The sequence below is a fragment of the Myotis brandtii genome, unplaced genomic scaffold (genome assembly GCF_000412655.1).
Source record: "Myotis brandtii unplaced genomic scaffold, ASM41265v1 scaffold426, whole genome shotgun sequence".
Taxonomy (NCBI): Eukaryota; Metazoa; Chordata; class Mammalia; order Chiroptera; family Vespertilionidae; genus Myotis; species Myotis brandtii.
The window spans coordinates 1378275-1395335 of NW_005366314.1; the positions used below are offsets into that span (position 1 = coordinate 1378275).

Genomic DNA, 17061 nt, shown 5'->3' on the forward strand with positions numbered 1-17061 from the left:
TCTTAACCCTCTGGGGAAGTGTATCTCATGGAGCTTCTTGGCCATTTGCATGTTTAGGTTTTGCAGACTGGTCTCTATGACCCAGCTGTACAAACAGCCCGTGAAGACGAACAACTCGGTCCCGTGTGTTTTTACTTTGGGTGGATCTTGGTGCTACATCGTCCCCCCGTTGGCTGAGGAATCCTGTGGCTCAGGTAGAGGTGCAGCGTGTGTATCAGGGCCAGCGGGACTCAGGGCCCACAGCCTGGGCCCAGCAGCAAGGACAGGACCTGCCACCAGCCAGCTGCCTTCTGAGGCCGGGCTCCTTCCTCCGGGTGAGAAACCGGCGGCTCCCCTGGAAGGGGCAGAGGTGCCGGGTCCCAGCCAGGGCACAGGCAGACCACATGGACTGTTTCCAATCCTAGGATCAGGTCCCGGGGATTCTGAGGGGATGTTCTAAGTGGGAGTCATTGTTCAGAGCTCTCGAAGGGCCAAGAAACATTGAATAAGTAACTGATTGGATGTTTGAAAACGTAACTTGAGGGGCCAGTCCTGTGTGTCGAGCAGCAGGGGGCTGAGAAACTCCCTCACGAATCGAGTCCACGGAGCAGTGAGCTGCCAGGTGCTGGGAGAACGAGGGAAGGGGGTGCGTGGACGGCGAGCTCCCAGGACCGGACGGCCTCGCTGAGGCCTGTCCCCTGCGTGGGGCCGGGAGGGCAGCTCCCGGTGCCTCATGTCCCGCACGCGGCCCCATTAGACGCCTAGAGGCCAGCAGTTCTTGGCCACGAGGCCCGTTGTGGGCACTGGGCTGGGCCTCGTGACCAGCTGGACGCGCTCAGGGGCACAGGCTGGGCCCCGGGAGTGACTGCTGCCCAGCACAGGAGGAATGGACTTACATCATCGCCTTCTGTGCTGAGGGCAGTCATCTCCGTGTCAAACATGGAAAACTCCTCCCCTGCTGCCTCGCGATGTAGAACAAACCCAACCAACAAAAACCCTGTGTGTGTGTGTGTGTGTGTGTGTGTGTGTGTGTGTGTGTGACTGTATTTAGGGAGAAAGAAAAAACACACAAACGTAGAAAATACGTAAACATGGAGAGGGTTGTTTTGGTTTTGTGTTTCGATAAATGACAACAGATTTTTAATGACTGTGAGCGGTCCTGGTAGGGTCGGCCTTAATTGCCATTTGCCGAGTAACCATGGTGACCAGCATCTTGCTTCTGATCCCATTAATCTCATTGAGTTTAAAGTAAATCCCAAAGGAGCTGCTGCAGCGACTGGGAAATAAATCATCGTTTCACACGCACAGTAAGTGGTGGCAGCCACGTTCTGTACACGTGTGTCCGTGTCCAACAAAGAAGTAAGGTGGTCCCTAATGGGATAGAAAGCTCCCCCCACGCAGGGTCGTTTTACAAAATACAGCAATGATCCAAACAGTGAACACGTGGAAACACGAGGGGAGGAGGACCTGCACCCACCCCAACAGGCACACCGTTCACTCCGGGCAGAGATTTTCCTGGGAAGGACTTCAGCCTCAGGATCTGAACGGGAGACAAAGTTTGAGATTCTCTAGTGAAAAAACGCATCGTTATTGAGATGATAGGGGTCAGGATGCGTCGAGCTGGTTTGGGAGGAAGAATGGCCTCACCTGGGACTGAGACTCTGTCTGTGAAGAGATGCTTGCGAATCAGAAGTCGGGGTGACCTCCTGAGCCCACCGCAGCCCCGGTTGGTGGGAGCCTTGCTGTGAAGCCCGGAGGCCGAGGAACACAGGCTGATGACCGTCGCTGCGCGTTGGTTTCCTCACAGGCTGAGCACGTCTTCACCCCTTCCCGGGGTGAGGGGCTGGGAACGTGTGCACGCTGGGCAGTCCTGTGGAGCCCAGACCCTGAGGCGCTGAGGAGTGAGCACCCCACGACCCTGGTGAGAGTTGTGTCGACATCACCAGCGTGGGGTGGGTTTGCCGAGGTCAGAGGAGGCCGGTCGCACAAGCACGGGTCCTCCAACCCGGAAAGCCTCTCCCTGACCTTGGCCACCCCTCCTCACGCAGGGTGACTGCCCCCTTGGGCGGTGGCCCCTGCTGTGTGACCTCTGGGAATCGGGGATGCCCAGGCCCCCCTGCACCAGGCCAGGCCGTGGCTCCGAAGACACACGGGAGCAGGGGGGCGACTTAAACATCCCCCAGGCACCCATTTCAGTCTGAGCTCCTGGAAGGAACCTGTGGGAGTCCTTGGTCACACGATGTGAGCACTTGCAGTTCAGGTCTCTCCGTGTGCAGGATCTATTTTACACCTTAGTTCACCGCAATCCACCATTTTCATGGACCCGCACAGCAGAGGCGAGAGGAAAGCACGGTTTAGATCGCTGCCTCTGCTCCTGGTTATGGGCATGCGCTGTGTCTCGCTGTCGCTAAAGGGGTGCGTGACCTCAGGCACCAGAATTAGGAAGCTCACGTTCCCGGATTGTCCTGATAAAACCTGGTGCCCCCTGAGATGGAGCCACGGTCACATTCACCGGACGGTTCCATCTCATCTGAAAGCTGCGCTGGGTCCGGTGCCGAGTCAAACCTGCCCACCCCGCGAGCCCCTTCCTGGTGCGCCTCCCTCCGCGGCCGGAGCTGTTTGCAAGTTGAGGGAGCTCATCGCTATTTTCCGTGTAATAATCCCGAAGGATCTGGAACTTGCTGGTAAGGGCACACGCGAGCTTCCCTTCTTCGAACTTTGCAGATCTTTTCCTGTAAACTTTCATCAAGTATTTTGCTTTTCGACGTGTCCACTCTCTCCTGACCACTCAGTGCGAGGTACGTCTCCCACCTGAGTCTTGTCCTTGACAAGGTCGCCGCCCTCACAAAGGGAGATTGAAGACCTGCTCCTGTGACCCCCAAGCTCTGAAGGTCTGCGGAACCCCCTGCCCACCTGTGACAAGCGGTGCGGGGCGTCTGGGGCTGCGGGCCTGCCTCTCACCCGAGTGATCGCGGACAAATGGTTCACCGCCCCAGGACTCACTTTCCTCAGCTGTGAAGTGGGGGTTGAACCCTCCCCCCCTGAGTTACTCTAAGGGTTAATTAATGTGACGAATATAAGCGGTTAGAGTAGCACCTGCAAATATTGCCTGTTGGAATTATTATCCAAGTTAAAATCAAAAGTTGGTCACATGGAAATTTATTCTGAATTCTAGGCTTCCCCGTTTCTAGTCAGTTAAAGCATCAGCCCGTTGTACTCTAATGTTGATATTGATCAACCTGGCATTTTTATCTTAAAAATGACTATTCTTATAAATCATTTAAAAAATCACCATTAACTCCCCACTCCTAGGCCCAGTGACAGGTTGTGTGTGATGGATTTCCTGGAACTGAGGGGTTTCTCAGAAAATTCAACCTTTTCTCCTAAAACAGAGACTTTTTCTCCTAAAGCAGAGACTGTCTGGGCACATTGGGCCAGTGGGCACTCCAGCTGTGAAGGTGGGTGTGGGAAAAGGGAGGAATCATCGTAATGTCAGCTCATCAAGTGCAGAGGAATCCTTCACACAGCACCTTTGGTACTTTCATTTTTAAAAACACATTTTTATTGATTTCAGAGAGGAGGGGAGTGAGAGAGAGAAATAGAACCATCAATAATGAGAGAGAATCATTGATGGGTTGCCTCCTGCACGCCCCGCACTGGGGATTGAACCCGCAACCTGGGCATGTGCCCTGACCAGGAATCAAACCCTGACCTCCTGGTTCATAGGTCTACGCTCAACCACTGAGCCATGCTGGCCGGGTTGGTAGTTTCATTTTTGACTTGTTATCCCTGACGAGTACTGATGGGTGATATTTTACTGGACTAAGTAATTCCAAATTTGGGCCTTTTTTGCTGTTACCATCACGTGTGGGATATATTTCTCCTCCTTCATTTTGTGCTGTTCCACTGTCTTCTGATCACTTTTTTGCCTGTTCTTTTTCTTTTAGGTCAACTCAGATCAAAACCTACTCTTGGGATAACGCCCAGGTGATCCTGGTGGGGAACAAGTGTGACATGGAGGACGAGCGTGTCGTCTCGGTGGAGAGGGGCCGGCGTTTGGGGGAACAGCTTGGTAAGGGGCACCGGATGGAGCTGGCAGCCCCCGAGGCCAGCTGCGTGGGGGGATGGGCTGGGGGAGATGGTCAGCCGGCCGTGGGAACCCGCACACTCTCCAGGGCGAGTGGGTCCCCCCACACTCGGGCATCGTGAGGATCCAAGCCCCTCACAGAAGCAAACTGGGCTGCCCAACTGTGACCCAGTACAGGCCCCCCGTTCTTACTCCACGAGAAACAGGCTCTGCACAAGGGCTCCCGTCCCCCACATCCTCACGACACTTCCTACTTGTCCGTTATGTGGTGCTCACCGCCTGTCCTGACCGTGAGGCAGCATCCCCTGTGGCTTGACTTGCATTTCCCGGTGACCAGTGGCTTTGAGCATCTTTCCTGGACCTAGTGGCCATCTCTGTGTCCTCTTTGGAGTCAGACGCGCTACCATTGCGCCACGAGGTCCTAGCTGTGCGTCCTCTTTGGAAACATGTCTGTTCAGATCCCCTGTCTATTTTTAATTGGAATTTTTGCTATTGAGTTGTATGAGCTCTTTACATGTTTTGAATATTAAACCCTTATCAGGTATATTTGGAAATATTTGCCTCCATTCAGTAGATTGCTTTTTCATTTTATTATTTCTCTTGCTGTGCAAAAGCTTTTTAGTTTGATGTCGTCCCACTTGTTTTGTTGTTGTTATTACTGTTTAGATTTTGTTGGTTTTTTGTTCTTGCTTTTATTGCGTTTCATTCTAGTGTCAAACCCAATCATCTTCAAGGCCAATGTCAAGGAGCTTCCCCCGTGTCCTCCAGGGTGTCAGGGTGTGGGTCTCACAGTCATGTCATCCATGTTGAGCTCCTTTCTTCGTGGGCTAAGGTAGCGTTCCAGTCCCACTCTCTGGAATGGTGTCCCGTTCACCCAGCATCACTTATGGGGGACGTGTTCTGTGATTCCCGGCTCCTTTGTCATAAAGGAATGGACTGTGTAGGAAGAGGTTTATTTTTGGGTTCTCTATTTTGTTTCATTGATTTATGGATCTGTTCTTATGCCATTATCATGCTATTTTGATGACTATGGCTTTGTAAAATAGTGTGAATTCATGGAGTGTGATGCTTCCAGCTTTGTTGTTCTTGCTCAGGGTTGCTTTGGCGATTCAGGGTCTTTTTGTGGTTCTATACAAATTGTAGGATCGTTTGTTCTATTTTTGTGAACAATGCCATTGTATTTTTAAAATAGGAATTGCATTAAATCTGTAGATTGCTTTGGGTAGTAGTATGGACATTTTAATTCTTCTAATCCATGAGCATAAAATCTCTTTCCATTTATTTGTATCTTCTTTAAACAGCATTATCTTACACTTTTCAATGTACAGGTCTTTCACCTCCTGGTTAAATTTATTCCTAGGTAGTTTATTCTTCTTCATGCCACAGTAAATAGGATTGTTTTCTTAATTTATCTTTCTGATAGTTCATTATTGGTGTATAGAAATGCAATGGATTTTACAAATGTTTTTTATTGGTTTTTAGAGACAGAGGAAGGGAGAGGGAGAGAGAGATAGAAACATTGATGAGAGAAACATTGATTGGCTGCCTCCTGCACGGCCCCTCCTGGGGATTGAGCCCGAAACCCGAGCATGTAGCCCTGATCCGGCACAGAACCAGCGACCTCCTAGTGCCCGGGTCCACGCTCAACCAGCTGAGCCACACTGGCTGGGCTCTTCAAAGTTTTATAGAAAAGTCTCTGGCCCTAGCTGGTTTGGCTCAGTGGATAGAGTGTCGGCCTGCGGACTGAAGGTTCCCCGGTTTGATTCCGCTCAAGGGCACATGCCTGGGTTGTGGGCTCGATCCCCAGTAGGGGGCGTGCAGGAGGCACCCGATCCATGATTCTCTCATCATTGATGTTTCTATCTCTCTCTCCCTCTCCCTTCCTCTCTGAAATCAATGAAAAAATATATTTAAAAAAAGGTCTCTGTTTCCTGATCATCATCGACTGAAGTGCTGGTTTCCCATGATGCTGGCGTATGCGGCTGGGAAGTTACAGGTTTCTAAGAACAAGGCCATTGGATTGGGAGGTAACATCCATCACGTGACTGAGCGGAGAGGCTGAGGTGTACACCCAGGCACACAGGTGTGGGTGTGAGTGGCCTGACACACGGGGATTGACTGAGGCATAGATTTCACCTGGAGGAGGAGGAGTTATTGCACAATTTCACATACAGTTGCCCTGAATCCAGCTACAAGCTGAAGTAACAGTGGTGTTGGTTTTTATCCTGAATATCCAATTTTATGACAAATAGCATCTCTGGTTAGTGAGAGGAAGCCTGCTTTTCAGAGCTTTTTACAGTTGACCCTCGAACAGCACAGGCCTGATAATCCAACCCTCAGACTGTGTCATGGGGTGACCCCTCCAGCCAGGCTGGATACATGCAGGGCTGTTACCACACGGCATTCTCTACCTGGGCGTCTCCACCTGGGACACCTCCTCCTTACCACCTGGGTTCCAGGTTAGATTAGGTCAAGGCACTGAGAGCTCTGCTTGGTGGGCCAAGGACCCTTTTGTTGACCTGAAAGTGTGCACCTGCAGCAGATGAAAGCAGTCACATCGTACTAAGACTGTGTGGTGTCGGGCTGTCCTAATGGCCAAATCCTTCCGATGCCACTGGGGTCAGTGCCTCCGGAGTCAGGCCGATAAGAAAGGACGTGTGGGCAGAAGAGATGAGAGAATTGGACCAGCAGCTAAGCTGAATTGAGGGATCGTTTTCTCCAAAGTCTCAGGCAGGGACTCTGGCTTCCTGAGTGAGTCCTGGCATCTGTGACAGGAAGCAGCCCCGTGAGCACTGGGGATCCCCACGAAGGCCAGTCCACCTGCCATCTCTACACCTGACACGTGGACCATCGGGCCCTGTGGGCTGCACAGACAGAAGAGAACTCTTCCCACTCTTGCTGTAAAGACATGCAGAATGTAAAGAGAAACACTAGCCAAGGAGGGTTTGAGGTGTCCACCCCTATCTCACAGACCCTGGCTCTACTCAGGGTTCTTCAGCTCAAGTCCTGCCGTTAGTCACAGAGACTTTAATCGTGGACACAGAGTAGCCAGTGCGGTTCAAGCTCAGATGAGCCATCTGACTATACAGTATTATCACCAAGTTAGACATTCTAACACATGAGAATGGCTTTTTGTTCTCTACCCTTCGATACTATTTAAGAAGTAAGTGGTTCTGAGGCGCCAGAGGGATTTTGACATGGATGTAAAATGTTAGTCCATTCTTTGTCCTTGGCCCAAGGAGCTGGGGTGAAACCACGGGATTTAATCATTCTGAATCCGTGGCTCCTCTGAGATGGGGCCAGATGTCACCAAGGATTTATAGGGTAAAATGCAGACTAGATTAGGAAAGTGTTTCTGTGTTCAACCCAGTACACCCCAGATCAATGTCCCCAAATGGACCAGAGCAGTCCATGGCAACTGATTGGCAAGCTCAGGGCTGAAGGGGGGGGCGGTGAAGGGCATGAATGGAGAGATTAGCTTGTGTCCGGAGCAGCATGCAAAGCCGCCTGGGCCCAGGTACCATCACACATCCTAGAAGTGTGAAACTCACTGCATTTTTATACTTGCCATTCTAGCAGCTCATTTGAAATTTCTCAGGGCCGTTCCCTAGATGTAAGAACATTGCTGCCGATAGATGGCCGAGCTGAAAGCCCTGGAGGGCTGTTAGGCTAATCCCACTCAAGCTTTTCCTGCAGGAGGCACAGCAGCTCCAGGGAACTCAGACACGGTGGCGCCCCCTGGTGGCCATTCACCAAGTCCCCCTCCAACCCTCCATTGGGCACACAGACTGAGAGCTGGACCAAGTTGGTGCAGCAGACTCTGCACAGGAAATCTAAGCTTTGAATTAATGGAAAACTATGAAAATTAATTATTTTGGTAGGATCCAAAATGGGGAAAGAAGAAAATGCCAAATAACATCAGTGCTAGAAAAGATTTCACGAGGTTCCACGGTGGCCAGGGTTGGGAGGAAGGAAAGATAAACCCTGTGTTGAGGATCCTGAGTGTTGGCTCCTGACCTGGCCGAGGGCTCCTTCAGTCTGTGCAGCCTCGCTGGGAGCACAGGTGAATCATAGAGAAAAAGCGCCTGAGCATCACCGAGCCCAGGGTTTGTGGAAATGGCAACGCATGCCTCCCCCCCAGACCCCCGCCCTGTCCCACCGTCCCCGCCCTAACACACCCAAGTCCCTTCCGTTCTGGCAGAATGACCAGGCTCTGCTTCCTGTGTTCCTTGCAGGGTTTGAGTTTTTTGAAACAAGCGCCAAGGACAACATTAACGTCAAGCAGACCTTTGAGCGCCTGGTGGATGTCATCTGTGACAAAATGTCAGAGAGTCTAGACACTGAGCAGGCCGCCACCGCTGCGAAGCAGAGCGCGAGGCTCAAGGAGACGCCTCCCCCGCCGCAGCCTGGCTGTGGCTGCTAACCCCTCAAGGGCAGCGGGCCTGGCACCAGCCAGCAGCATCCACGGAAGGAAGGCCGGCAGCCGGCACTCACTGCCGCAGGGAGACGAGGGAGAGCTGTGTGTCGATGGCTGTTCCACGCACTGAATTCTTGGGCAACTCCCTGAGTGGAAATGTGGCAAATACGTGATCTTAAATCCATGAGACTCTCCACCCACCCACATCTGGTATTTGCATGTGATTTGTTCTGTGTCTTCTAGGGTCTTTATGTTTCAGATTTCTTCTCAGACTGGGCTACTGCTGGGACCTCAGGCTATAAATGCACTTCTGCTGACTTTTGTGCCATGGGTTCGAATTCCGCTGGTCACTGGAGGGGATGGTAACAAGGCCTTGCTTGTGTTGGGAGGGGAGACGGGAGATCTGAGGATATCTCGTTTGCTTTTAATTGAAAATCAAGTGGGCACAGGACTCATATTTTCTGAGTAAATTACCCATTTTCAGGGCAGGTTACTGTACAAGGCAGGTCACTGTGTCTCCTTTTCAGTGTTATTAATAACTGGGAGACCAACTATAAAGAAATTGAAATATTGTTTAAGGCCCTTGCAAGATTCCTAAGAGACGGGTATTCACCTGCCTGGAACTGGTCTGAACTGATCGTAGCTCAGATGTTTAAATGAGGGGCACCCTCACCAGGACTGCTCTTTCCACTGATGCTTCCCAACACGCTGGGCATTGGAGGGCACTGGCCGGCCGGCCGGGAGGATTCCACTGAAGGTTATGCAATAGGCGTGCTGACGGCAAGGGTGTGTGTTATAGGGGTGATTACATTCTACAGTGAGTAGCTGTAGAATGAGCTCCCCCATCACTTCACTAGCTAGCCCCCCATAACACACACTACCCCCACATAACACACACTACCCCCCATAACACACACTACCCCCACATAACACACACTACCCCCCATAACACACACTACCCCCACATAACACACACTACCCCCCATAACACACACTACCCCCACATAACACACACTACCCCCCATAACACACACTACCCCCACATAACACACACTACCCCCCATAACACACACTACCCCCACATAACACACACTACCCCCCATAACACACACTACCCCCACATAACACACACTACCCCCCATAACACACACTACCCCCACATAACACACACTACCCCCCATAACACACACTACCCCCACATAACACACACTACCCCCCATAACACACACTACCCCCACATAACACACACTACCCCCCATAACACACACTACCCCCCATAACACACACTCCCCCCCCATAACACAGACTACCCCCATAACACACACTACCCCACATAACACACACTACCCGACATAACACACACTACCCGACATAACACACACTACCCGACATAACACACACTACCCGACATAACACACACTACCCGACATAACACACACTACCCGACATAACACACACTACCCGACATAACACACACTACCCGACATAACACACACTACCCGACATAACACACACTACCCGACATAACACACACTACCCGACATAACACACACTACCCGACATAACACACACTACCCGACATAACACACACTACCCGACATAACACACACTACCCGACATAACACACACTACCCGACATAACACACACTACCCGACATAACACACACTACCCGACATAACACACACTACCCGACATAACACACACTACCCGACATAACACACACTACCCGACATAACACACACTACCCGACATAACACACACTACCCGACATAACACACACTACCCGACATAACACACACTACCCGACATAACACACACTACCCGACATAACACACACTACCCGACATAACACACACTACCCGACATAACACACACTACCCGACATAACACACACTACCCGACATAACACACACTACCCGACATAACACACACTACCCGACATAACACACACTACCCGACATAACACACACTACCCGACATAACACACACTACCCGACATAACACACACTACCCGACATAACACACACTACCCGACATAACACACACTACCCGACATAACACACACTACCCGACATAACACACACTACCCGACATAACACACACTACCCCCCATAACATACACTTGTCCCCATAACATGCAATCACCCCCATAACACGCACTACCCCCCATTACATGCACCACCCCCATTACACACAACTGTCCCATCGCACACGGTAGCTCCATAACAGGCACCAGCACCAGCCCTTCTGGTTCAGACCCGGGTGCAGATTGAAGCTCCTTGGAGCCCTCCTCCCAGGGCACAGCTCCCGATGCTCATGTTCCCTGATCAGAAGTCGTCTGAACAGCATCCCCGTGGACCCAGGTGGGGAAAGAGACCACTTTCCTCTCCACCTTTTCCATCAGCCGTTCATCCTTCTCGAGCGTCTCCCCACCTGTGAGCCTCACCCCTGCCTCTGTCACCAGATGCTCAGAGTCCGGGAGACACTCAGGACCCAGCAGCAACGTGAGAGGAAGGAGGGCACTGTCCGCACCACCCCCCCTCCCTGACACCCTGAGACGCCGTGGGTAACGCACACCCCAGCAGCTGCTCTGACGCACTGGGTGGCCCGTCCCCGCCCAGCGCGCCGACAGCAGGAGGCCGAAGGCACAAATTAGGAGGACAGCCGCCTGAGGTGGGCTCACCCCTGTTTTGGGACTCGTGTTAAAGATGTTTTTCCACTTTTCTAAAGTAGAGAATCTTCCTGTGAAAGTACTGGTGGGCGTGTATTGGGCAGCGGTGGGCAGGGACAGGACACATCTCAGATGCCGGAGAACACGGCCGAGCTGCGTAGGGATCATCGGGGTGACTGGACCACGGCCGAGCGTCTTGACAAGGAGCATCGGTAAACTCCGTTTTCCCACCGCAGGGGAACCTTGGTGTGGGTTTCATCGAGGGAGAAGTTTGCAGGAAGGATCCACGGAGCTGGAGTGAATGGCACGGTGTGTCTTCTGTGATGTGCGTGGGGAGAGTATTCTCCACTCTGACCTCATCGAGGGATCCTCCCTCTAAAGTCAAATTTGGCAAAAAAGGATCCAGCCCAGGGTTAACGAAGGGAGCATCTGTGTATGGCATCAAGTTGTATGACTTATAAATTATCACACTGTCATTCCAAGGGCTTTCAGCCTTTGGCCATGTGTGCCCCCCCACACACATGCACACACATGCACACACACATGCACACACATGCACACACACACATGTGCACACGACACCTCCTACCTTCTCCCCATCTGCCAGTAGCTTAAACAACCAGAGGTCATTTTTACTAATGGCCTCACTAAATGTGTATTCAAAAGATGAAGACACCTTAAAACAGATGCCATGTAGCTTGTGAATGCCAGACATGCATCTTTTGTCCTTGATGCTATTCAATTAGTGTTTCAACTGGATTATTCTCCCTCTGGACACCTATCACCTCCCCCCCCCCACCATTACTTTTAGAGACAAACCTCGACGGATCTGAGGAAATACTTCCGAGTGCTCTGGTTTGGGGATGTTGCCTTCGTTCCTAAGGTAACAGAAACATTGGACTGAAGTTGTTTTATCAAATAGTCGTCCACGGAGCAGATCCACATCTCAGCCTCTGGACGGTGGGTGGGTGTGGAAGGCGCTGAGGGTTAAGTCCTAAGTGGGAAGCTCCAGGCGTCCCCCACAGCCCCTGAGAAGGCTCACTCGGGCAGGAGGAGCTCATGCGGCCGCTCCGCCAGCAGCTCCTCTCCGTGACCTTTCAAAGTCTCCAGGCTCCTCCTCAGGGTCCCCACGAGTCCATCCCTCTGCTGCCTGGTGCCTCCTGCAGGCCCTGGGGACTCCATTAGAAATGTGTCCAGACGCCACCAGGCTGTCTCAGGGCTGAGGGAGCAGCTGCCTGTGGAAAGCAGATAACTTTGAAGTCATGACTAAAACCCTTCTGGACCAAAGTGTTTATTCAGAGTTTTCACATCGTATTGAGATGCTCTATCAGGTGTCTGGGAGCTGGCCTGTGTCTCTGTAGAATCCTCCCTATGTGAGTGCATGTGTGGTTCCAGGACTCTTCCCTGTGCTCTGTCAGCGTGCTTGGGGCCTTTCCAGTGGCCGGAAGGTGCAGCCCCACAGCTGTGGCAGCTTCTCCCCTCTGTGCACAGCAGCTGCACCCCACGGCTCACCAGGACAGCAGATGCACCCCACAGCTCACCAGGACAACAGCCACACCCCACAGCTCACCAGGATAGCAGATGCACCCAACAGCTCACCAGGACAACACCTGCACCCCACAGCTCACCAGGACAATAGCTGCACCCCACAGATCACCAGGACAGCGGGGAGTTTTGCTGCTGAGCTGACCGTTAGGGTCAGCTTGTTAGAGTTCTTTCTATTTTAGGTGAATTTTGACCAAAGCCAGTCAAAGACATGAGCCTGTTTTATGTTCTGGAATGAAGTGAAACAGATTGAGTAAAAGATGAAGTTGATGACCAGAAAAAAGCATCAGCATCCCTGCAGTGCACCAAAGGCTCCAGATGCCAGAAGTATAGCCTCCCCTAGGGCAAAGCCAGGTCTGGGGAACGTGACTAAGACATGTCTACCCATTGTTATTGGTGTCTCATAAATAAACGTCGTTTTCTCTCGAAAATCTTTACAGAAATGCTTGACACTCCAGTCAAATACGATTTCCCTTTGGTAGATGAAAATATTTGCACTTGGGCCACAAACAGTGTTGCCTCTCCCACATGCACACACATGGGCACATGCACACACAGACACATGTAGAGGCACGTGCACACCCATGACACACCTTTTATGAAGGGAAATGCCTGCATTCAGCGCGCTCTCAGTGCCAGAAAAAAGGGAGCTTTTGCTACACTCCAGCTGTCACTCACAACTGTTTAAATCGGTCTATAAAATAGATTCTTTGCACTGATTTGGGTGTCTGTGCACATAATTGATTCCCATTAAAAAGAGGATAGAGCGAAAACACATTTGCAAACCTTCTTGACAAAATACATTATTTCTGAAACTATGTTAGAGCTCACGTATTGAGACCAGACCATCTGCCTGTGGGCAAATCAAGCTTTCTGTGTACAGCTCTCTCCGCATCTGCTGGGTGTGTGTCACTGCACGTGTTACAGCGCAGGTCGGAGGTGGCATTTGTGTTCCCCTCCCTCCCATCCACATCGCCCTGCGCTGTCCTGGGCATCACCGGCTGGAGTGAGGCGGGGCTGTACCTTGTATTTCATTTGCCTGAGTTCATACTTCCCTTCACTGTGGACAATTGAGAGTTGGCTGTGACTTTATATCTTAATGAAAATTTTCCATATCCATGTTTTTGGTGGCCAGGGTCGCTGTGGCTCATGACTGCGTTCCTAATGGCATGTGGTGTGTGAGCTGCAGGCCCCTGCCTTTCAGGGAGGTGAGCGTGTCCTGCGTTCGTCCGGGTTTTCTGCACCGTTAGGATGGTTTCTGAGCGTTGTCCCATCACCCCTAGGATGTGTGCTGAATGGAAGTTCTCCATGTTCCTGTGAATATGTTGTTAATGTCAGATGTGATGTGACGCCGTTGGACTGTCCACATGTACAACTATTAATGGTGTTTGTGGAACTGAAATGTCTTAAATGTTGCATGAAATATGTTACAAAAATAGATTTTTTTTCTATTTTCAACACCTCAGAATTGAGGGTTCATGGGCCAATAAGTGCAATATTTAATGACTTATTCAGTGTATATAAACGAGTGAAAGTGAATTACAGCGAATGTGCGAAGTGCTGTGGGTGGCGTGTGACCTACTCAAATGATCTCCCGTAGCCGTGTGTGTCTAGCGTGTGCTTATACAGTCAGTACCTTATTGTGTCGTGTGAAGCTCCTCTGTGCTACCTCAAAGTTCTTTATTTCCTATAAGACCAAACGTCTAGTACCTGCAAATATGTCAGTTTTGCCTTTTAGAATTGTGGGTTTTGTTTTTAAGACAGAATGGTTGTTAGTTTACTTTATATAGCAATTTTCTTGTTAATTCAGAATTCTCCTTTAGCCTTTTTTAAGAGGCCAGTTTAGCTACCTAAGAAAATATATGCACATAAGAAAAAGTCGTTTTTATTCTCAGAAATGTTGATCACATGTTCTGTCTACTAAGAATTTTCACTCTTGTATTTGTATGTATATTTATTGTAACTCAATCTTGTATTTTGTTTTCAAATTTAACACTGTCAACCCGGGAATCCTAAAATATTCGTATCTGTTTAGGTTGTAGCTAATGTTATTTCAGTTCAATTCTCAATTGTCCACACCAGGGAGGTGGACAGAAAAGCCAGGTTCCCTACATCACTTTGGTGTCGCAAAGCCTCAAGTGCACCCTCAGCCCTGTCAGCCCCACAGCCATGGCCTAGGACGCACTGCGATGGGAGTCCAGCCATGAGGCCTGGTGGCTGGTTCTGACTGTTTATGTTTGTGACGTTTAAAGTAGGGCAATGACCTTGAACTCCTCTCTGCCATCCCAGTTTTTAGGCACAGCATTCATCTTAAAATCGTGCTTTGCCTTCTCATTCACTCAGCAAAGGACATCATGACACCTCGAGCAGTGAGGACTTATTCACTCAGAAGGATGAAGAGCAGTGTCTAGACAGCGTGGTCATCGGCACCTCCTGCAAGGCCTCCACTCCTTCCTCGGCTGTGCATCGCCTTTGAGGACCTTCCAGTCATGTCCGATGGCTCTGGGCGCCCACTGGGATGTGCGCCTGGCTCACCTGGGATAGCCGGAAACGCGTACTCAGCTCTCAAACCCACTGAGGAAGTTGGTGGTTAGTGATGGCCCTGTACCAAATTAAGGAAAAATGAAAGCAGGTAGCCAACATTAGAATCATAATTAAGAGTGTTTTAATGTTTAGTCAGTCATTGCACAGCTGCTGAGTCTCTTGTGCCCAGCACTCAGCTTAGTGACTGAACGTGGTGGGGCGGGGGGGCAGGACGCTGTCTAAATGTGAAGTTAGGGCAGGAGTGGGAGCACAGGGAGTGGGGCCTGCCAGACGGGAGGGAATGACCCCATTGAAGACGTCAGATGTGACCCCGGAGAGAATCTGACCTGAGGAGATTGTGCCCAACACACAGCAGGACGGGGACAGATGTTCTTCATGAACAGAAAGATGACAGCCGGCAGCTGTCAGCCATTGTTCTCGCAGCCAAACGGGCCTCTGAAGCCCATCCCCCCCCACCCCACCCCGGTTACCTATTTCTGTCCCACGAGGAAGACAAGCTGCAGCACCGTCGCTCTCTGTGCTGTGCAGCCCCAGACATGGCCACGGACACGCATTGTTCTGAAGACACGTTAGAAACATTGACATCGTTCCCAGGTGCCAAACCACAAGGGTTCCCTTCACTGTCACCCGCAGACAGCGCCATGGCGCCTGGGGGTGTGCCTGTGCTCCCTGTGCCACAGAGTGTTGGGGTGCACAGACGAACCCCCTCTGTGCTGGCACCGGCTCCTTGGGGCACTGTGGAGCATGTCCTGAGCAAATATTAGCAACAGCTCCGTGCTTTCCCCCAGTGGGTGTGGCGTTTTGTTGAAAACTGCTACTCAGCACACAGCCCCCACCTGTCCACAGGGGCTCCTGTCTGGTTCAAAGCTATAAAGTGTATTCACATTGTGAAGTTTCAGTTCTCTCTACCGAAATTAATTGTGTAAAAATGGTATGTGCTCTATTAGGTATTAAACTTGTATGTGAATTCTGTATAGAAAGTGGTTTTGGTTCTTTGGATTTATCTTGTTTTAATTTTTGGAGATTACAATAAATATCTTAAGAGATTATATTCCTGAATTTCCAGCCTTAGTCTGATAATTTGTATATACCCCTTAAGTTGGCATTATTTTTCATCTTAGGATGCCTATTTCCATTTCTCATGACGTTCCTCGTCTAGGCACAATGCTGAGAAACCTGAGACAGAGTGTGAATACATTTTTATTTAGGGCTATGGGTTGTCAATATCTTTGAGATGCAGGCTGGGCTGAGGGACCCCCCCCCCCCCGCAAGAATTTTGTGCACTGGGCCCCTAGTCCTATATAATAAAAGCCTAATATGCTAAGTGTACGGTTTGTCTGTTCATCCGTTCAACCAATCAAAGCATAATATGCTAATGATATGCTAAGGTTGCTCAACCACTTGCTAGGACATGCACTGACCACCAGGGGGCAGACACTCTGACCGGTAGGTTAGCTTGCTGCTGGGGTCTGGCAGATTGGGACTGAGCGAGATGGGCCAGACACACCCTGGAGCCCTCCCACAGTCCCGCCCTGGCTGGCCAACCTCCTGCGTCCCTCCCCAGCCTGGTGATCGTGCATTGGTGGGGTCCTTGGCCTGGCCTGCACCTTCTCACAATCCGGGACCCCTGGGGGATGTCAGAGAGCCCCTTTTGGCCCAATCCCACTCAACACAGGAGCTGCCCCCTGGTGGTCAGTGCCCTCCCACAGGGGGAGCGCTGCTCAGCCAGAAGCTGGGCTCATGGCTGGACAGCGCAGCGGCGATGGCGGGAGCCTCTCTCGCCTCCATGGCAGCGCTAAGGATACCCAACTGACATC

The 17061-nt window shown here is 51.0% G+C and overlaps 1 protein-coding gene and 1 long non-coding RNA gene across 2 annotated transcripts in view; one reads left to right on the forward strand and one right to left on the reverse strand.

Moving 5' to 3' along the window:
• RAB3C (RAB3C, member RAS oncogene family) overlaps positions 1-9679 on the forward strand; it is a 49265-nt gene extending 39586 nt beyond the window's left edge. Inside the window, exons 4-5 of the mRNA XM_005874163.2 lie at positions 3927-4051; positions 8302-9679. Coding sequence (XP_005874225.1) covers positions 3927-4051; positions 8302-8489 — 313 coding nt within the window. The 3' untranslated portion in view covers positions 8490-9679. The remainder of the gene's footprint in view (positions 1-3926; positions 4052-8301) is intronic.
• LOC106727459 lies at positions 836-16530 on the reverse strand. Its single transcript, XR_001363655.1, has 3 exons — positions 11300-16530; positions 1894-1897; positions 836-847 (listed from the first exon to the last, which is right to left on the reverse strand). It is a non-coding gene; the product is annotated as an uncharacterized LOC106727459 (long non-coding RNA).
• Positions 16531-17061: the final 531 nt, after the last annotated feature.